This window comes from Perca fluviatilis, chromosome 1 (assembly GCF_010015445.1).
Source record: "Perca fluviatilis chromosome 1, GENO_Pfluv_1.0, whole genome shotgun sequence".
Classification (NCBI taxonomy): Eukaryota; Metazoa; Chordata; class Actinopteri; order Perciformes; family Percidae; genus Perca; species Perca fluviatilis.
In genome coordinates this window covers 26,137,797-26,160,216 of record NC_053112.1, presented here as the reverse complement: position 1 = coordinate 26,160,216, position 22,420 = coordinate 26,137,797, and the positions used below count along the sequence as shown (strand labels likewise).

At 40.8% G+C, this 22,420-nt stretch overlaps 1 protein-coding gene across 5 annotated transcripts in view; it reads left to right on the top strand.

Annotated features, from left to right (window-relative positions):
• Positions 1 to 6,727, top strand: part of pax5 (paired box 5) — an 83,043-nt gene extending 76,316 nt beyond the window's left edge. For 4 of the 5 annotated variants that reach the window (XM_039802012.1, XM_039802022.1, XM_039802024.1 and 1 more), the window contains 2 exons: positions 659 to 745; positions 2,736 to 6,727. In XM_039802012.1, coding sequence (XP_039657946.1) covers positions 659 to 745; positions 2,736 to 2,818 — 170 coding nt within the window. In that variant the 3' untranslated portion in view covers positions 2,819 to 6,727. The other variant, XM_039802020.1, reaches the window with a different exon arrangement.
• Positions 6,728 to 22,420: the final 15,693 nt, after the last annotated feature.

Genomic DNA, 22,420 nt, shown 5'->3' with positions numbered 1-22,420 from the left:
TGCCTCCTCATATCGCCTTCTGGCACTACCTATCCCTTTGATAAATCTGGGGGTATGAGGCCATGATTTATAATGTTGCATATCAACAAGCAGGACTGCTTTATGTGATTTTGATATGACTTTTTGCATAAACATGATGAAATACCTTGATTTTTCAGGTATTTAATTTACTGGATTAGCCAAAAACATGTAGTCCTGCTTTTTTTGTCCATTCATAATTTCTCAATATATTTTCCAGAAAATGCATTTCCAGAAAATGTATTATATCGCCACATATATCAATATCCTGACATACAATTACATATTTCTTCACTCCTACCAACTAATGAGAAAATCCATCAATCACTTTTAGATGAGACGTAAAGAAAAATAAGTAAAACTGCACCTTCCAAAAACCTTGATTGCAACTGTTATACTGAAAGACATCCCAACACTGTCTTCACTTCTCTGCATCAGTGTTTAACAGGAAAGATTAACCCTGAGCCAAACAGTCAAAGTCATTGTCTATAGGGAGCCATTTTAGGGGTCACATTTAAAGGTGAAACTGTCAGCATATGACGGTGTAAAGGTCAATAGGTGAGAAGGGTCAGTGCTTTGCCTCCACCCTTTCCTCTCCTCACCTCTCTTCTCCCCTCCTTCCCTTCATCTCTGTCCCCAGTGTTTCAGCAGGATTATGGGTCTCTCCTGGGGACGGAAATCGGCTGCTCCTCCAGTCTCTTCACCAGCCAGGCAGGACAGATGCAAGGTAGGTGGAGAAAGAAAGAAAGAAAGAAAGAAAGTAAATGAAATTAAACGCAAGCAAATAGTATGTGTGATAATTCAGGTGTGTATGCAAAGGTGCAATGATGAGGAGAAATGATGCAAGGGAAAAAGAGGAAGAGACTGTAAGGGAACTTTTCGTATGATAACGGATGAGCGACCACATAATATGAGGACAAGATGCACATTAGTAGGCACCGAAAGGTTTAAGATTGATGGCAGCGGGAACAGAGAGGCTGTGATACAGAGGGGAGGCAGGGAAGAATGATAGTAGAAGTGACAAATGAAAGAAAGAGTTTTATAAAAAAAGAAGCAAAAGGGGAGAGAGGGCATCTGAAGTCTTGACTGAGACTAAATAGTTTGTCAGGCCGGCTTAATGCCTCACTTCCCCAAAGAGCCTCCTGAGATTACCTGGACTGTGGACAGACATAACCTGTCAACACACAGCTGGGCTGATTGATGGAAGTGACAGAGACAGGTGTGTCTGGTGTGTGTGTGTGTGTGTGTGTGTGTGTGTGTGTGTGTGTGTGTGTGTGTGTGTGTGTATATATAAAGGTGTGTAAGTGTGGGTTTCCGTGTGTCTTTGGGGTTACAGTATTGAATTGACCTCTTCCCTGAGGAGAGAATAGACTCAAGGGATCAGCAGTAGTAGAGCTGTACTCAGTGTGTCAGCTTAGACTGTCACTTAGATAGTGTGTGTGTGTGTGTGTGTGTGTGTGTGTGTGTGTGTGTGTGTGTGTGTGTGTGTGTGTGTGTGTGTGTGTGTATAAAGGTGTGTAAGTGTGTGTGTGTGTGTGTGTGTGTGTGTGTGTGTGTGTTGTGTGTGTGTGTGTGTGTGTGTGTGTGTGTGTGTGTGTGTGTGTGTGTGTGTGTGTGTGTGTGTGTGTGTGTGAGAGAGAGAAAGAGTGAAGGTGGGAGCTGAAGAGACAAGTGTCATAAAGTAGACTGAGTTCATTTTATTGGCTGTACACGACAAGGAGACTCATTAGCTTCATCAGCTCATGTCATCTCATCCCTGCCTTTCATTATTCACATTCAAAGTAAAATATAATCTTAACAGAAAATTGAAGCTGCTCATTTCACATTTTCACTGCATTTCCAAAGTAGTTAAGGAATAATTCAGATTTATTACAACCTGGGTCTTATTTTTGTCATTTTAACCATCATTTCTATTGGTAATAATAAAAATTGAACTCGCCAATTTAATTGCAGAAGTCCGAAGGGGAAAGAAACATGAGTAGAAGCACGAGACAATCATACAAGTTTCAAACAAATTCATTTGGAAGAGAAAATACTTGCATCTCTAAGAAGCATATTAGCATCTCTTAACTAATTATTTTGTTTTTCCTACCCACAACTTTACTATTTTGACCCAATCTCACCTCCTCGTTCCAGATGTACCAGGCAGCTGTTTTCAGCAAAAAGCTCCGATAAATCCCCTGTACACTACTTGCTCAGGACCAAATGGCAGATAAGTAAAGTTAGAGAGTAGCTGGTGAACGTAGCGTAGCATTTAGCTAATAAAAAGCTAAAAAGACTCAAGAGTTGGTGGAGACCAAAACAGACCTCAAAAGAGAGTGAATACTGGACTAACATTCATTAGGTGGCCAGAAACACAACTTTACATGAATGCTGATGTTGCTTTGTATCTACTGGATTTATAGCCATAGGCTGTTTGCTAACACATTCCCCATTTCAACTTTATTAGGTATTAAAATGTTAACGTGTGTTTATAGCTTGTTAAGCTGCCCCCAAGTGGCCAAATGTATTATTGTAGCTTTAAATAATCTGGTTAAACTTGGTTGGCTTTGTTGTAGCAATGTCATCAACACCTGGTGAGCATAATTATGTCATAACCAATAGAAATGAGGCCAAAACTACAAAAAAAGACCCAAGTTGTAATAAACTGAACTAATCATTTTTAGTCTCATTGAAGAGAAATTCAACAAAATATTTGTTTCTGTGTTCCTTCCCAGGTTCACCGTATTACTACAGTGCCACATCACGGGGGGCGGGCCCTGCTGGCACTGCAACAGCCTCTGCTTACGACCGCCACTGACCCCTCCTACTGAGAGAAGAGGAGGAAGAAGAGAAGGAAACGGGGGAGGGATAGCACCAGCACTGCACAGTACGAACCTGCCTACACACGGACAACAATGAGGATGAAGATTTCAAGTTTTTGACGTCAGTGAAGTTTAAATTTTCTTTGATTGACACTTAAGTCAACAAACGCACTGCTGGGCTGCAACACAGACAAACTGTGTGGGTATTACATTACTGTGAGGACACAGGCATGGCAGTGTCAATAACTGATAGATATACTGTAGGACTGGTCAGAAGCAAGTGAATTTGGACCCTACCACAATAAATCAAGGCCTGGCTTCTTGTTTTCAACCAATTGTCTACAAATCCAAGAAGTCAGTGGACTGAGTGTGCAGCAGTGATTGAAACTATATTGTGATCTTCTGGGTAAGATGTTGTGTTTTCAGGTTGGGAAAATATTTTAGGAAATTATTTGAGTTGATTAAAGCAAAATCACTTTTTCAAACAGTCTTTATAGGCCCTGAAATCAATCAAACACTTTTCTATGCTATGCTATGGTGAAGTAAAGACAATCCAATTATCATAACTTTGAATGACCAAAATCCCCCATATCATTATCATTCTAGGCTCCTTAGATTCAACACATTTTCCCTGGGATCACAATGGTAGATAAATGGGATACCATAACTTTTAATGGTAGTGTTCAGTTTCACATATCACTAAGCCCCGCCCCCATTAGCTACTGTTGCTATGCCTGTCAAGCTTTCTACGTATTCTCGCACGGCACATATGCAGCCTACAATGATATCAGTGGCAGATTTACCTTCAAAACTGTAGGGGCTTTTGAAACAGTGGATCCTTTCAGACAGAAGTAGACAAAAACAGCATTAGCCAATTTGGCCTATAGTTTAATCTATCATTACACCTTTGCTCTTCTGTTTTTGGTTTGGAAAAAGGCTAGAAGATTCCACCCTCCAATCTCTTTAAATGTAGAATATATCTCTTACAACAGCCCCATGCACACTGCTTCAACATGTGGAGAAATCCTGAGCTTGACAGGCCAGCCGTGCCTAGTTATGGTTGCTAAGCTACAAATGGATAATCGCTGTCTGGGGGTGAGGTTTAGCAAATGCTCAATTTCCAGTGGTTGTTGCCAGTTCCCAAAGTGTATCATAGAACATCTAACATCCACACTTGCATTTAAAGTGGTTTGAATGCCACTGACTGACTGACAGACAGACCTTTCAGTAAAAGCACAGCCTAAAACCTGAGCCCTCTACTATAAAATTAACAGTGTACATGTTCACATCAGACCAAAATCAAATCCACCAGGGAGGGTTATTGTACAGGAAGGTGCTATCTTACCTCCACAGCCAAGATTTAGTCCTGATCAAGAGCTATTTATAATGGGAGGAGACAGAGTAATATATTAAGAAGCTTTTCTGCGCTGCACTCTGTAATGAGAGTGAATGCCTGTAATGATTTATAATATGTGTCACGCTGTTGTGCTAGAATAGTGATGATGATGATGATGATGATGATGATGATGACGATGCGATATGAAATCTTAAAAATTTTCAATATGAAAAGAAGTCTTTGTTTATAAATATGATCCGATTGTGATTTTCCTGTTTATAGTTTGTTGCCTGGTATCAGTTGACACAGGTGCCATTGAATAACACGCCATTTTTATCTGCTTCCTGAATACTGATAAGAAGAACAGGGAAGCAGTGGCACCCTCTCTCTCTCTCTCTCTCTCTCTCTCTCTCTCTCTCTCTCTGTTTCTCTCTTTAAACTCCCCAAAGATGGGCCCCCCCTAGTGGATCGGCTGACTAACTACAAAAGCACAAAGAGACTCAATCATCATTTAAAGGCGCAAATTTTACTTTTTTGACTTACTTTTAGAACCATTACATACTTCTTCCCTTTGCTTTTTCTTCTCCCCCTTTTGAGTGCTTGTCCTTGTGCTGTTTGATATCCTGAAATTGTTTCTATAAAAAGAAATGCTTTCGTGAAAAAACAAGTGAAACTGTTTTATTTTTGTTTGTCTCCTACATTAGTTCTGCGCTGTGACAATGTATGACACCAGGGTCGAGGCCTTACCCATCATGTACAGACAGAGTAGGACAGATTCGCCCTTCAGCGCTGATCTGAAATCAGTGTGTTATCCCTCGCAAATGTTTGAGGGCCCAGTGTTGACCTTGTGATAGGGCAATATCTTCCTTAACCTGTACGTAGCTTCTCAATTCTGTCCATACAAGACTTGTACAGTAATCAGTGAACAAGAAGAGAAGTCACAATGTCAATAGCAATTTCAATTATTCACATTTAAATTTAGATTTTAGTGATGACGTTTTTTTATGATAAAAAAGACTAAGAGGTGTGTGGTGGTGTTGTTTTAGCCATCGTCTGCAAGTGTTTACATATCTTTTGTTTGTCTGGGGTGTGTGTGGCTGACCGTAGCGCTTCATTGCTACTGTGTAGTTTTTCTAGCGAACAGATTGAAGGCACCCAATCTGCAGCGTGAGACATAAAATATAGCTATATAAACATATAACTATAAACACTGAACAAAGCTGTTAGTTTCTCAATCTTTGTTGTTTCTGGGTTTTAAAATAGCGATAGAGTGGATCCTTTTACATTTGTAGAACTTAAAAGTTGTGTGTGCACAACTCTAAAGCAGATTGTTATGACGGCTCGCCTGCTGTGCTGCCAGCGTGCACTGTAGCAGGAGCCTTTCCTTATTTCTGTCTTTCTCTCTTGATCTTACTGAGGCATTATTGAACCTGAACCACACCAGCTGAAAACAAGGACAGTGCCTTTAGTTTTATATGTCAACTCCCCCCTGACTGACCACGCATCACTAAAACAAGATTCAGCGTCCCTCCCTGCAACTTCTTCAACAAAACTCTGCCTATCTGCCCATGCGAACACAGGTTTGTAGATTATGTAAAGCCTTCCACAAATAAGTAGCAAACAGTAATTTCAGTGAAAACTCCGGTTGATAATTTACATACTGTACCAATGGCAACATTGCAGCTCTAATAACAGGACCAAGCCCTGATCCAGCACCCTATACTTACTCATCATGGACATTTCAGTCACAGATTCACTCATAACATTTGTAACAGGGATAGTGTGAAAATTCTAACTCATCTGATGGAAAATACTCTGAGCAGTTAACAAATGACATCATGAAAGTAACACAAATCTAAATATATTCCAAAAAAGGTCTGTTTCATTAAAGTCAGTATAAGCAAATATAAAATCAAAGTTGGCACAGGAATCTGTCCCTGCTCATCAACTGGATTGATTCTAAGCAGTGAAACACTCATTGCTGCCTCGGTAAAAAAGAGATTATGTTTGAATTGCGAGTATTCCTGCAATATGGCTTCCAGCCACCAGAGGCAGCACTCAGTTACCCAGTCGATGAGCTGTATTGACTTTAATAGAAGAGTCCTTTCTCTGATGGAATAAATAAATGTTTTTAGCCATGCAAGTATTTCATGGATTGCCATGAAATTAAGTACAACCGTGAACAAACTTTGGTTATCCCTGACTTTTCCTCTAGCGCCACCAGCAGGTCTATTTTTTTTTTTTACTTCCAGTTAATAAATATATCAACAGCTACTACATGTATTGGCACACACATTCATGATTCCATTGACTTTTACTCTAGTGCTACCATGAAGGTTGCATGTGGTTTTAAGTGACTGACTCTTTATCTTACGCCATCATCAGGTCAAAATTTAAATTTGTTGAATAAACTACAACTAAACTAATAGGCTACTTAACCTATGCTAAACATAATGGTAAACACTATACCCGTTAGAATTTTCTGTTTTAAAGGTCCCATGACATGGTGCTCTTTGGATGCTTTTATATAGACCTTAGTGGTCAACTAATACTGTATCTGAAGTCTCTTTCCCAAAATTCAGCCTTGGTGCAGAATTACAGCCACATCAGTCCCACAATGAGCTTTCCTTAGGATGTGCCATTTTTGTGTCTCTAGCTACTGAGGAGGAGAGAGGGTGGGGCAAGGTGAAGGGTGGGGGTGTGGCCTTGACCAACTGCCACTTTTCTTGTTTGAAAGCCATGATGTCTCTCTCCCATGGGTTGGCCAAATTCTCTGGGCGGGCAAAGCAGAGAAAGGGGAGGTAATCTTGCTTGTTATGACCTCATAACAAGCAAGATTCCAGAACGGCTCATCTGAGCTTTCATTTTCTCAAAGGCAGAGTAGGATACTCACGGCTCGGTTTACACCTATCACCATTTTAAGCCAATTGGGGCCCATAGGCAGGCTGGGGGAACGCATATTAATGTTAAAAAACCTCATAAAGTGAAATTTCCATGCCATTGGACCTTTAAACTACTTTAAAAAGTATTCCTTTTCTTAATCCACACAATCCACAAGGTAATTGGCAGTTGAAATGTATCTTTCGCAAATCCCTCTTTATATACACACAGTACAAAGATGGAATTTAGGGGGTAGTGCAGGGTAACTAACCATGGTACGCCGCCTCTAGATCAGTTAGGGGGTTCGGTGCCTATCTCAAGAGGCAAACTGCCGAACTGGCACCTCTCCAGCTGCCAGTCCGCACTCCATACTTGGTTCATACAGGGACTTGAACCCCAAACTGAAGAAAATGTAGAACGCTTCACAAATTTGTCATCTTTTCGCAGGGGCCATGTTAATGTTTGTGAGCATGTTATTGTGCCAGTGTTAGCATTTAGCTCAATGCACGCATGCTAGCATAGCTGTAGACTCTTAGTCTTGTTGTTACTTCATAGCCATCTGACGGCATTTGTCAGAAGTCGAGTTATTATTTTCATTATTCTTCCAAAAGAAAATTAGGAGTGAATCTCTGACTGAAGTTCTGAGAAATATCCATGCATGACTAGCATGACTAAACACAACCCACCGGCTTGATTAGGGGTGAAAAAAGGCACAAAATATACAAAAAAGCCAAGTAAGCGACAGACATTTTACAAGTCTGTACATTAATATTGCTTTTTTTATTCACACATACACACACACACACACACACACACACGCATGCACGCACACACACACACACACACACACACACACACACACACTCACACACACACACGCACAGACACACACACACACACACTACTGTAAACACGAAGAAATATTGATTGAAAGCCGTTCTCCTTGAGGAGGTGAATCCAGTCGTGCCTCCTTGTGTCCGCTTGCAAGAAGCTGCAATACCAAACAGGGCAAATTCGCTCTCCGGTGTAGCCAAGAATCCAGCCAAACATTAACAGGATTATTTGTTAACTATGCATCTCATGGTGACACAGCCTGCCTTGCCATTGCTTTGACCTAATTGGTTCACATGGGGAGAGAACGGGTTCTCATTGGCCCGCAGTCATTTCAATTGGCAGCCATGACATTGACTGCAGTGATGAGGGGGGACTGTCATTGTGGGTGGTACTGTAGGAAGCACGGTGGGCAGAGGCCACACACACACACACATACATACACATACAAATACACATACAAACACACACACACAAATATAAGTACACAAACACACACTCTCTCCCTCCCTTTGTCCTTTGCGGAGTGGTGATCGCCCCTCCTCTCATGCCCCTGTGTTCCCCAGGGGAGCCCAAACCTGCTGTGCCATCAGAAGCTCATCCCGTCTTTTTTCTCCTTCCTCAGCCCTAATCTCATCATATCTCATGCATTTGCCCCCCCCCCCCTTCTCCCCTCCAGTAGCACTGCCACACCACCAGGATTAGGAATATTAAAACTATTCTGTTGATTTCAGGCCTGTGACCTTCCTCAAAAATTCCGCCCTCTTTCTTCAGACAGCCCTATTAATCCCTTTTCCCTCACCTTTTCTTACTTTTCTCTCTGACTTTCCAGACGTGATGCTCACTGTCCTGTCATAAATTCTGCATAGGAATGAAGCAGGGCGATTTGCGTCAAAGCGAGGTCATTTCAATGGCAATATTGCTGCCGCTATCTTTATTTGGCCAAGAACATTCTGTGAGATCGCATCTAATATTTAGTTTTCTCTTCATGTATCTGTAAAGCATTTAAAAACACAAAGAAGAACTAGTTTCAAACAAAGATGTTTCATTTCCAGCTTTGCTAAAACTGAACTGCCCATGAAAATGTGATTGCATCCTGCATTTTTATCCCAGCTCTAAATCAAATAGGAAACTGAAATAGATGCAAATTAGTTTTTTTTTCTTTATTATGATTTCTCACCGAGTGTGCACTCCCTGACTGTATCTCAATATGAATCCATGAAGATTGCTACTGCCTTTGTAAAACCTGAGGGGATTTCAGCATCACATCTTGACAGCAATTAGTGGCACAATCTGTTTCATGCTTGCTGATATACCTATAGGCTCTGGACAGATCTCATACTGAAGTGTTACAATGTTCTGTACATCTTAATATTATTCAACTGTGGAAGAGGAGAAATACACAGGACTCCTACAAAAATCAACTGTGCTTTTTGAGCAGATGTTTCAATCAAAAAAAAAAAAGATAACATGATTTTTCACCTTACTGTGGCCTTTCGTGTAACAATCTGGAGTTTTTTTTGTGTCCATGGCTTAATATCTGGGGTGTTAAAGAGATATTTATATCTGTAACATTTTGGTATAAAAAAGGATCAAACAAAAGACAGAAAGACATACATACAAAATTAGGTTTCAACAATTCAGCTTGCTCTGTTCTTTAAAATCAAACGTGACAAAAAGAAAACATATCTGTAACATTCACCAAAGCCTGTGATGCCTGTTTTAAACAATAGATTCTTGTACAAAAAACATATAAAATCGCAGAAAAGACTTACAGATCCAAACACAAAATGAAGATGAGAAATGCCTTCAAATTCTGGAGGGGAGGATTTAAAAAAAAAGTAAAAGAAATGTTTCTTTAAGAAAATGTGTATGTTTTTTATTCAATTTTCTAGTAGTTGCAAACAAAACTTGGTGTTTTTTCCTCTTTGTGTGTTGTGTGTTGTCTTAATATTTGAATGTATTTTACTGCAGTGCGAATTTGCCAAAGATATCATATTACTTGATTTCTCTCCTTTTTTTGTTTATTTTTCCTGAATTGTGACCAATTTTGTTCAGAAAACTAGAAATAAATGGTGAATTTGATATTATGCTTATTTTTCACATTTCTATTGTTAATATTATTGTTATTTTATTTCCTGAGTTTGAGTTTACTGTGAAATATTAAATTCCAGTTTGCTTGATGCATCTCTTCATACTCAGTCTGTGTACCTGTCCATCTGTCCACCTGAGTGACTGTTGTTGGTGAATTATTCCATATATGTACCTGTAATGTGAAGCTAAGAAGTAATTATTTGTAAATATTTGCCATAATTTTATTGGTCCTTCAGAATAAAAAATAATTTTTTGGAAGTTAAAGGTTCTGTGTCCGTACTTAGCTGCAATTGCAATTGTTTTTCATAGAAGCCAACATGCATACAAACAGTTCACACACATACTTATTGCTTAATGCAACATTCCTCAACATCCAGTCTCAGCCTGGATAGGCGGAGACTTCCAGAGCAGGAGGACGTTAATGTCTCAGTGTGACCCCGCAGCGCAGCTTTCATCCTGGGGACACAGATCGAATCTTGGGGCATCTATCTGGAGGCAAGGTGGGGGCAGCTAAACCCCCTCCCTCTCCTCACCCCACCACTCTGTGGAATGGAGAGAATGGAGTGTCCCAGTGCTGCAGCTCTTGGCTGCTGGCCGACTCCAGGAGGGGGCAGAGGTGTGTGTGTGTGTGTGTGTGTGTGTGTGTGTGTGTGTGTGTGTGTGTGTGTGTGTGTGTGTGTGTGTGTGTGTGTGTGTGTGTGTGTGTGTGTGTGTGTGTGTGGAATAGAGGAGAGGAGGAGGAAAGGGGAGAAGGGTGATAATAGGACACAAGCCACGACATGGTGACAACACGCCACATACACAGAAAACAGCACAAACCCAGCTTGAGACACAGGCCGGGCTGTCCGCAGCTTGGGTGCATGCCCAGGACACCCGAACAGCACAGTGTATTTGTGTGTGAGTGTGTGTGTGTGTGTGTGTGTGTGTGTGTGTGTGTGTGTGTGTGTGTGTGTGTGTGTGTGTGTGTGTGTGTGTGTGTGTGTGTGTGTGTGTGTTTGTGTGTGCATTGTTATCCCAAATTAGTTGATTTTACAAGAAATTGGCATGGAAACCCGTTGCCTTAAACAGTTTACCAGGTTAAGTTGTATTAACACAGAGCGATAAGTTTATGCATTAGACAAATCAAGTTAACATTAGTAGTCATTACTAAAAATCATTAGTAAACTTAAATTATTTGTGTTGTCTAACATAAGCATGTTAAGTTAAAGTGGCTATGTGTAACTTTCAGTTTGTGTTGATTTCAGCAGCCCCTTTGGGCACCCTTTGGTGTTTTTACCCCACTAGCGGACATCATATAGTTGCGATGAATGTTTTGCTCGGACAGAAAACCATTCATTTACAATAAGAGAATATGTTACAGATGCATCGTTTCATTTCAAATGTTGCATACGGTAACCTATTTTGGATGTCTCGTAAGCTAAACCGGGTATCACTGTCACTGTGTCACGAGCCAAAGCAATAAAAGTTTGTTGCAGCAACCAACGTAGTAATAACTTAGATTAATATAACGCATTTCATGAAACCCAAGTACGCTTTACACAAAGGGGGACAAGAAAAAAGAAAATAGTAGGCCAACACTAACACGGACTAAAAGGAATAAAATGTCTGCGCTAAGCGGAAGGGGGACGTAATTTAATGTCGGCTACTGACGTACAACCACATCGTGCATTGTCAAGTTATTTTATGAATCAAATAGGCTAGACATATACCATACCTGAGGGCCAATTTGGAGTCAGTTTTGAATCCCGTAATTGTCTCCATCTGTTGAAAGCCTGACTTAAGTTGACTAAGATTTCGCCAGTTGTCTTTCACTTTTAGCTTTTAGTTGTTCTTTGTTTAATTTCCTTCTTTTCTGTGATGGCCCTGCCCCAGTATCCGTCATAACTACAGCAGATAACTTCTCAAATAAAATTAAAATACAATTAGGCCTATATAAAGAAATCTAGCAAAGGCCTTAATAAAAACTATATAAAAATAGCGTTCTTTTCACTGTTAGTCTTGCTTGCTGTTACAGGTCATTTATGATCATCAGATGGAAAATTACACAGTTTCAGAAACATTTAAAAGTTACATATAGTCACTTCAAACATGCAAAGAAACATAACAAATTTAAAAAAAACATTAGGCTACTTATCACTACTAAAGAAATAATTTGTTCATATATCAGCGATCACAAAAGGCTTGCATCAGGTGGATGCCCCAACAGTTTTGTTGTCATAACTTAGAGTTCCTCATGGGTGCGACAGAAACTTTGCACTATAGCTTTAAGATTCGTAGTTATCTCTGCTTAACATGATCTGTGCACTGCATACTTAAGATGATTATTACAAACAACTAATGTGGTTTAGTAATGCATATGGTTTTTAACAAAACATGAATAAGTAGTGAACACTAAAAAGTTTAATTACAACTAAATCTAGGTTTGCAGCGTGTGTCTGTGTTTTGGATATTTGCCAACTAAAGGCATCCCTGTAAAGTTGTGTAAGAATACATAATATGGTAAAGTATAAACAGTTAAGTGAAAGGTAATGATCACTGTTTTATTCCAGCAATCAGGGCTGGATCAACCCTCTAAGGGCCCCTGGGCAAACATGAGCTGCGGGCCCCTAGTGAGCCCTTCCACACGTTTTCCCATCTCAGTGTCCCAGAAACTAACCAGGATTACGGTGTCAGTTAGTTTGTTACAAACTTTTATTTAAAGGGGCTTTGCACCAGTGGCATAGGCAGAAATAGTATTTTGAGTGGGCCATTTTCAAAAAGACGTAGAAGTAGCAAACTGAAAAAAACAGCTACAATTTTACCTTCCAACATACTGCATTACAACGGAAATAGCAGTACTGTCTACAACATGCTCAACCAACAAAACTCAGTGTAAAAAGTTTGTACACAAAAATATAGACAAAAACCGTCAATTAGTCGATTTTAACCTATTCAGGCTAAAATATATTCGCACCGGCAGAACCAGCAGCATTGACTCTGCACAGCACTGTTATAAAATTAACCATTTTATAGCACAAAGTGGCAACTAAACATGAACCCAAACAGCAGAGAAGGCGTTTACATACTGTATGACATGGAATAGCCTACATCAGACCGAAATTGCACATGTATGGGCTGAAATATGTGCCACCAGAAACTGAATTTGAATAATTTATGTTTGAATTTTAATTGCTAAACTTGAATAATTGCATTGAAAAACTGAATTTGAATCACATAATTTGAAATTGTATTGTTTAATTTGAATCATTGCATTGAAAAACTGAATCTGAATAGCATAATTTGAAATTGAATTTATTCATTTGGAAATGAACTCCAATAAAATTTGACCCTCACTGAAAATTAAACTCTCTATATATCTTCACATTCAGTTCTCACAATTCAGATTCAAGTTAGCTGAAGGATGAAGGAAGAGCAATCGAGCGCAGATCGATAGAGTTCAGTGGCACTGTTGTGCTGCTTATGGATGTTCGAACGAAAGAAATGAAAAAGCAGTGACAGGATCAGAGAAAACTAAAAACTACATCACTCAAGTTATATTCTCATTTAATGTGGGCAAAACACAAACGCGTTTCAGCTAGAAGCCATCATCAGTGTTCACGATTTCTTATAAATAGGAAGGTTACTAGGTAACTTAAATAATAACGCAAGAAGCATGAAACACGTTTTACTTAATGTGTACCTCTGTGAGGGCCATGTAGGACTCAAACAAACTCCTCTCTGGCTGATGGGCTGTCAGCTCTACTGGGGAAATGTCTGCACGTGCTGCAGAAAAGCTCGTCCTTATTTACACTGTATTCCACCCAAGAAAACTGTCTATACCACTTTAAAGAGAAGCTATTGTTGTCGCGGTAAATTTTAACAGCTTAACACATCCATGCCTACATTGTCTAAAAAGCCAGCTAGCTAACGTTAGCTGCTCAAGGCAGCCCGGAGGCAAAATTACGAATCCCACTATGGCCACGCCAAGACGCGCCCTACGAAGCAGCTTGATTGGTTGGGGTTAGGCATTTCACCTCAAGTGGTTAAGGTTAGGATAGCCGATTGGTCAGGGGATAGGACCTGTACAAATCAGGTTACGTTACCTCGCATAAGCATGGACGCCTGGCCAATAATAACTATTGAAGGGCGGGTCTTGGCGTGGCCATAGTGGGAGAAAAAATATCGCGGATGGGCCAGTGAGTAGAGTGGGCGGGCCAGTGCCGCCCTGGCCCATTACTGACTATGCGCTTGCTTTGCACCAACTTTATGACACAGCCTGTGAAATCAGCCTTAAAATGTAATCTGGAGCTCTGGTGGGAGCTAAAAGTTAGGATATCTCAACCTCTGCTGATTCAGACTGATCTTTTCTTTTTTAATCTGTCTCTTCCAATACAGATTGAAAGGGGCCTTTATCAACCATTCTCCCTGTGCACTCATGATGCATATAACAAAAACAATGAATAAGGTATGGATGGAAAATTTCATTTTGTACTGCCATGTATTCAAAAGCTAGGCTATGCTAGTAGACTACTGCAATGTGGCCAAACATTGACTGTTAGAACAATGTTTGTCTGAAAGTTGCAAAGCTGATGTATGATCTGTCAGATCAATGTCAGTTTGACAAATAAGGGTTTGACAGTGTTAGTGTTAGACTGTTAGTTAGAAAGCAGTGCCACACCTGCCATCTTCATTCTCCTCATATTGCTCCAGATTACATAACATGACTAGGCATTGACATGTTCTCTCCTCCCCTCTTCCCTCATCTTCCTCCTCCTCTGGCTTCCTATACAAGAGCAGGAGACAGACAACAGTGGTACTTGTGGAGGCCAAAAAGTCATGCAAATTAACGTCAGTCAGCATCAGTATTTTTTGGCCCTCCAGAGCCCCTGTAGAGAGGTGGTGTGGGGCCAACTGAGTATAATTGGGCCTCAGCTGATTAGTGAAGAGGGGCTCACACAGGAGAGAGAGGGGGGGTGGGGGTGGGGAGAGATGCTGAAGAGATATTAGGAGTGAGAGAGCAGGGCCTTTGAATCAAACAGGAGGAGAATGAAGAGAGAAACTGACAAAACATACAGAGGAAAAGGATGGAGCAGTGTGCTAATACATGTGTTGCATATTCATGACTGCTGCTGTGTTTGTATCCCAACTCTCTCTGCCATTTTTGCTCTTGTTCTGCTCTATACTGTTTATGTCCACGAGTGCATTTTGTCCTCCATATTATCTAGTGTGTTGCATGTGAATACTATGCTTTATTAATCATTTTGTATTCATTCATTTAAAGGACTCCTCTGGTTTATTACAACTTGGTTTTCATAGATTTGACCATCATACTTTTATTGGCTGATATCTGGGGATGCAGCAACATTCCCTAAAAAGATATTTGACAGGGCAAGAAACACAAGCAGTCCAATGATCATACAAGTTTTAATAACCGCATCACCAGACAAAAATTCTGGTTGGACGCAAACTGCATTTCGCTGTCTTTGTACTCTGCACAATGACAATAAAGTTAAATCTAATCGAATCTAAAAAAAGAATGTCTATATTGGATGATTCTGTAACACCTCATATTAGGTTCATTGCCACTTTTTTAAAATCCATGCATTCTACATTATCCACACATGGCAATATCAGGCTCACTTTATCAAGGAGACACTACTTCCTGCGCTGTCACGTAAACATTGGGATTGTGAGTAAATCGTGAAGTCCAGAATTGTCCAATATGGACAGGATTCCTTGGGGTAATGGGCTGGGTTTTAATCAAACCTCTAGGTTAGCCAATTTTATTTGGAAGAGAAAGTAAAGGGTGAACCCATACTGTCCATTGTAAACACCCCTCTGTTTACATACTGACCTCTTAGACCTTACCACATTTCAGGCATGCTAACATTCAGTTTAACCTCACAAAATCATATTTGATGTTTGATCATAATATAGTTGGGTTGCTGATGTTTCTTAATAAGTAGTAATTAGCAATTACTTTTGTGGGTGCAAGGTTTTCATAATCAATACAGACAATGACCAAAAGTACCAAAAGAAAATAAGGCCCAAGTTGTAGTAAACCAAAATGATACTTCAACATGATGGATACCGATAACCAAGAGCAGTCTCTTATTTCTTTATTTAAGGAGACGTAATCTTGTGTGATAGCAGTGGTTCTCTAGCCTGACAAGCCAGACTCACATCAAGATGTTGGGTCTGGGAACTCACCATTGGCAGGGCTCAATCCGAGTGGCGGGATAAACGGTTGCCTTTCAAATTCTCTCTGCACGCAAAAGGATAGCGCTACAACCAACCAGAGCAACGTTAGTTGATAGATTCAACTTTTGCCATATCTGATCGGCAAAACTCCGAACACATCTTCCTTTTAAATGAATGACTTCAAAGAAAAGTCTTAACTCCAAGTCTTCCAGAGTCGCGGCCAAAGCCAATTCGAAAGACAGCTGTTCGCTAGCAGCAGCAGCCATCTTCTTTGTTTTCAAGTAGCAGTGAATTCACACGGAACCGTTGCAACTCTGCCGCCATTATGTTAAGCCCGCCTTCCGACTCTATACACGATGTGATTGGCCCGACTAGAGTTTGGTTTTTCCAGCTCGCAAGCCAACGGAGAGTTGCTAGACTGACCCTGGCTGCAAATAACATTTGCTGCTGCTAGGGTGCATCTAGATTTCTAGGCTAGTGGTTCTCAACCTGGGGGTCAAAATTATGTCAATTTTTCTAACTTTTTTCTAATCAATGCTTTTTGCTTGTAATTATTTGATGATTTGACATCTTAAAGCTCCTAAAACTTTTTGAATAAAAAACTAGCCATCACCCAGTGCGATGAGGGATTGCAAGCCAACATTGCTTCATTTTAATGGGTAACAAGAAAGTTTCAATCCCACTTCCACATGTAATTGCATGCCACCTGTTTCTATCATTACCTTTAATCATTTGGTTTCATTACTGTGCAAGTGAGTCTTAAAAAATCCACAGCGTCAGAGAGAAGCGAGCCAGTCCTCTGCTGGTCTGACTGTTGGCTCATCAAATGAGGAGAAACTCTCTGACACACCACAGTGAAAAAATATGGTTTGACCTTATCACAGAAGACATTTGGACCTCACAGAATGAGCTTTTACATGCCTCTCATTGCCCCCCCCCCCCACACACACACACACTAAAGTCACAGAGATGCATTACACAGTAACAGTGATAAAGATGAGTGAGGCTTGTACAGAGTGCTTATGCGCTGTGTTTCACTCATTAAGGCCCCCTGGATACCAGAAATGACGAGACGTGTAGTTCAATGTAAAGTTATTTCCCCCCCTCGGCCCGTCACTCACAATCACTCTCTCACGCAGATACTACATGTAACAAATGTCAGATGTGAGTACAGTGTGTGTGTGCGTACATGTCTGTCTGTGTGTGGATGTCGGACCATTGACAGGCATGGAAGCAGCTTGTTGAGCTAATAGCCTAACTAATGTGTCTACATTCCCTCCCTCCCTTTCCTTACCTCCCTCACCCCCTCTTTCCTCTGCAAAACTGACATATATGAACTGAGCAGAGAAAGGAGGGAGGGGAAAAAGAGAGAAAGGAGGGGAAAAGAAGAGGAGAGGAGTGTGTTGACAAGCGGCAGACCCTCTCACCCTCCCGTCTAACTCCGTCTATCTCCCCCTCGCTCCCTGAGGGTTTGTCTCTGAGCGTAGTGCTATGATGAATAGGCCTGTCTAAGCTAACCTAGCGGAGACCAATTAGAGAGAGAGAAGAAGAAGAAAGATAGAAACAGAAAAACAATGAGAGAAACTGAAGCAAAGGGTGAACAAGAGACACAAAAGATCGAGAAGGAAGGGCAGATAGGTTAAAAATTAGGTGAGGATTGGGGTAAAGTGGAAAGTTTAAGACAAAGCATGTTGGAGTAGTGTGTGTGTGTGTGTGTGTGCGTGTGTGCGTGTGTATGTGTATGTGTGTGTGTGTGTGTGTGTGTGTGTGTGTGTGTGTGTGTGTGTGTGTGTGTGTGTGTGTGAGCTGTCAGTGCTGAGAGAGAGGCAGTGTGAGAGGGGCTGGCCTCTTAAGTCTTAACCTCGTCTGCTGCAGCAGGAGAGGCTTTGACAGCAGAGACGCACAAACAGGACTGACCCTCGCAAAATACTTCCTCCTCTTCCTCCTCCTGAGAAACCTTTCACTGCTGCACTCCTTGTTCCACGTCGTCCTCTTCCCACCCTCTTCCTGCTTATTATTCTGTTAGTCCTTAATACGTTAGCAGCCAAGCTATATCAATAAAGGTACTGTCTGCTAGTATAGGCATCCCTGGTTTAATGTTTTTCTTTTTTATTCTACTCTTTGTCTTGTGATTCAACCTACAGACATCTGATGACACCTTTCATTGTCGACATTTGCAGCTGTTTACATCTGCTGTGTCTGAAATAACTCCCTATTTGCTGCCAAGTGCACTACATTTACTTTTTGCAATTTTATTTGAGCACCAGATTTTTCAGTGTGACATTTATGCACCGCTTGGGGCCCTCAGAAATTCCCAAAAAGTAGTGTCCAAAGCATTAACTTTACTTTCTTTAAAGAAACGTACAATGCAAAGCGTCATGTGAAAGTTACATTACATTACATCTGTAAGTGGAGACAGAAAAATCTCTTTTTTTATGCTCATTACAGAGTAAACTTTTAAATATGTTTATAATGTAAGGAATAATGATTGAAAGAGGGAGTGATTGATAACACAGCGTCTGTTTGTAGTATATCTTTGCTGCGTAAGGGAGTGATGTTACATGGCAGTAAAAGGTTTGTCAGCTGAAAACAATTTGTGTAGTTAGCATTAGCACTGACAGCCAAACCAAACAAGAAAATGAAAATACTTTTTAATTTGCAGGCAATCTCTGAGAAATGCCATCCAAAAAAAACCCAGTTAAGACAAATTTTAGTAACCATGCTACAAGTTTAAAAGTGCAAAAATGGAGGATCTACTGCAGTGGTTCCCAATCCATGCAACATTTTCTACCGGGTCGTAATAAAACAAAATTATTTGGCAAAAAAATGCCCCACAATAATTAATACGTGTACTCACAGTCACATCCCAAACAGGACACTGATATTGGACTGAAGACTAACTATCACTGTCGTGCATTTGAATCATTCTTCAGGTCATAATTACACCTAGTAAAGTTGATTTTTCTGAAAGCTCCAATATATCAAACTTGCTTGATAGAACAGAAGAAAACCAACCAAACAAACAAACATGGACGCCTCATTTTATGATAAGTCCATTGTTTAAGGTATTTAAACCCTCACACAACCGTCTTGAGTTGTCTGATAATGAGGACACTTTCACGTCATAAACATGGGAACCTTTCCCATCTCTACCATTCATCCCATATGATGTGAACGTTGCATTGTACTGGAAAACTTTGGCTCCACGTATAGGCCCAGTCTGGCCTGGGATCAAATCCCACTAACGCTTCCTCGCCTGTGTCTGCCAAGCTAATTTTCCTCCTTCATACAAACATTTGATAAATGGCCTCCTCACTCTCCTCTTTTCAAATAGGAAAACTCTCCCTGCCCTTCTCCTTCCTCCAGATGATCACCGTCGTGCCCATCTCTGAGACAATTACAAACATCCTGCTTCCCATTCATCACCAACAATTAAACAGCATGGACGGAGGCTACTTCATAAGCAGAGAGGAGAGGGCGAGGAGAGCGGGAGGAAACGAATGCGAGCAGAATGAAGTAGAGTCAACAGTGAGAAAGAGAGAGGAAGGCTGACAGCACAATTAAGGTTTTTAATTCTCTGCTTGAGTGGGCCGGTCCAGTCTTTATGCTAATTAGGATGCCACGGCCATGTAATAAATCTCTATGATCCAGCCTCATTTCCCTTCTGTCTCTCTGTCTGTCTCTTTCACACACGGTCACACACATTTACAACAGCACAGAAAGTTCACCCATTACTTTGTATGGCTACACCCTTCGGCTGGAGTGTTAATAGTTTTGATAAAATTGTTTTTTCGTGCAATTTTTAATGCTTGCCTGAGATCTGAGAGCCACAGCGTGTCAGCACACACGGTTTACTGGTTGGTCAAGCATTCGTCGCTTTGGCTCAACGCCTATACCACATGTAGTTTCTCTCCCTGTTAACTCCCTTTATTAGTGTTTTTCAGGAATATGGCTTGCATGCCCGGCACTGTATAAACACACATACATCTAAAGGCGCAATAAATGTAGAAAATATTTTTTTCCTCTCCCTTTTTCTGTTGTCCACTCATTTCCATTTGACAGACATGTCTAATGATAACATCTTCCGATGGGAAGAAAACAGCACAACAATCCGCAGATAATTGGGGGGCCACATTTAAAAGACGAGGAGAGAGAAAATGAGAGAGATAGATAAGTGGACAACTGTACACTGTTAAAGTAGCAACCAGCAGATATATTTTCACCCTCATTTAGGTCACGAGGACGCACACTAATCAGTGCTTTTCTCTTTCTGTTGCTTCTTACAAAGTGTCCCAAAGCCAATTTAAACACAAAATCTATGTAAAAATCAACTGCAGTTGTACGTTCATTAAATAAATGAAGGTCAAAACAGGTCCAAACTAATTGAGGCAGATTTTTATTTGAAGAAAGACACAATAAAATGATTTTACAGCAGAACTCAGCCATGCTGCACAACCCTACAACCAAACATCCCCAGTCTGGTTTGGGTGGGAAATCTCTCCGGTTTCTTCTGCTGGTCCAACACTTTCTCCTTGGTGGTGTCACTGTCAGCCATTTTGTGCTGCGTGAGGGTCAAAATGGCCACCACCCCAACCACCAGGGCCAGGTGAAGCAGGTACAGGGCAACATGGACACAAGTCAGCAGCAGGGAGACACAGACGGTGGCAACGCACCACGGCCAGGCCAGGAGCAGCAGCAGGGAGAGATGCAGGGAGCTGAGGACAAGAGCCGGGACGGACAGGACGAGTCTGAGCAGCATGGAGGCCAGCCAGGAGTACAGAGACAGAGGAGACAAGAGGAGAGACACTGCTGCCTCACTCATGGATACAGCCTAAAAGAACAAATGCAAAGTAGACATGTGATAGGATAATGCTGATAAAAAAAAGCTTACGGAGCAACCATGGAATTTATTTGGAGTCGTGTTTCTGTCCACCTGGCAAATGTAGGTCCAATACTCTTTTAGCTCTGTTTTGGTAACTCAAGGGAATTATTTGGCTCTGTAGCATCTAAATGCACCACTATGTTCACCAGATAGTCGCTTACTTTGAATCTTTTAACAGCATTTTTTCGTCGGTAGTGAAGAGGGAGACAGGAAATGTGGGCAGAAAGAGGGACATGCGAGATCTGTTCCTGGCTGAAATCGAACCACAGACATTGCATTTATGTGGCACGTGACCACTGGGCTACCAGGGCTCTCCAAATGTTTAATTTTAAGTTTTTTGAGACTGGAGAGGTAAAAGTATCTAGTATTTCACAAGAAAAAAGAAAATTTGTTTCAAATGCATTTGTGTGTAACAATTTTATTTTCCTTTTTTAAATAGCTTATCCATCTTTTGACCCCTGAAATTTATACTGGGATGCCTCGGGGGTGCCACCCCCAAGTTGGGAAGCACTATATTATGGCACATGTAGGCCTAACTACTTTGTTAATGTATATTTCCATCAACCTACCTCACAGGGATTTCCATGCAAGGTGTCATTAGACATCTGAGCCCTGTGAAACCCTGAAAAATGAGCAATGGACAGACAGTCAGAGGAACAAAAAGAAATGGATGTGTCATGCAGCTGCCTCACAAAAAAACAGCAAGCAAAATTTTTGGACCGTATCAGTGGAACAGCTCTTCTAAAAAAAATTATTAAAAAAAAAGACATAAACTCACATAGGAAAAGGAGAATGAGAATGATTGTCAGCAGAAGCCTCATTTCTCCTACTCGTCTTTACACTCACAGGCCTGAAAAGAAGAAACAAAACAAGTGAACACAAATCTGCTCTAATCTGTTCTAGCTTTCACAAATAATTTCTACTTACACAACACTGCTTCCAAACTGGATGCACTGCGTGTCAGCTCACTGTGCTCCTCATAAAGTACGTTTCACACTGCTCTATATTCTGCAAACTTTCTCAGCTTTAATAATTATCTACAGAACTTGTGGCAGACATGCTCTCTTGTTCTAGTTTCCAAACAAGCATTGACTGAATGTCACAATTTATAAGGAATAGGGATTGCAGTGCCCCCTGTTTGAATGGAGGGACAATGACAAGATTAATTTCATGAACATCATTATGATTAGCAGACCACTGCAGGATTTTTAGTTTTTCTTAAAAGGAGGAACCATGAAACATCTACCTGCCCCATTACTCCTGCAGACACTGAAAGATGGAAGTAAATGAAACAATATAAGGCACCAAACTTATGATCCAAGAAGAACCAAAATATTTAATAGAAAAGTCACAGAAAAGAATACAAAAAGGTGAGAAGAATCAGGCTCATGTATT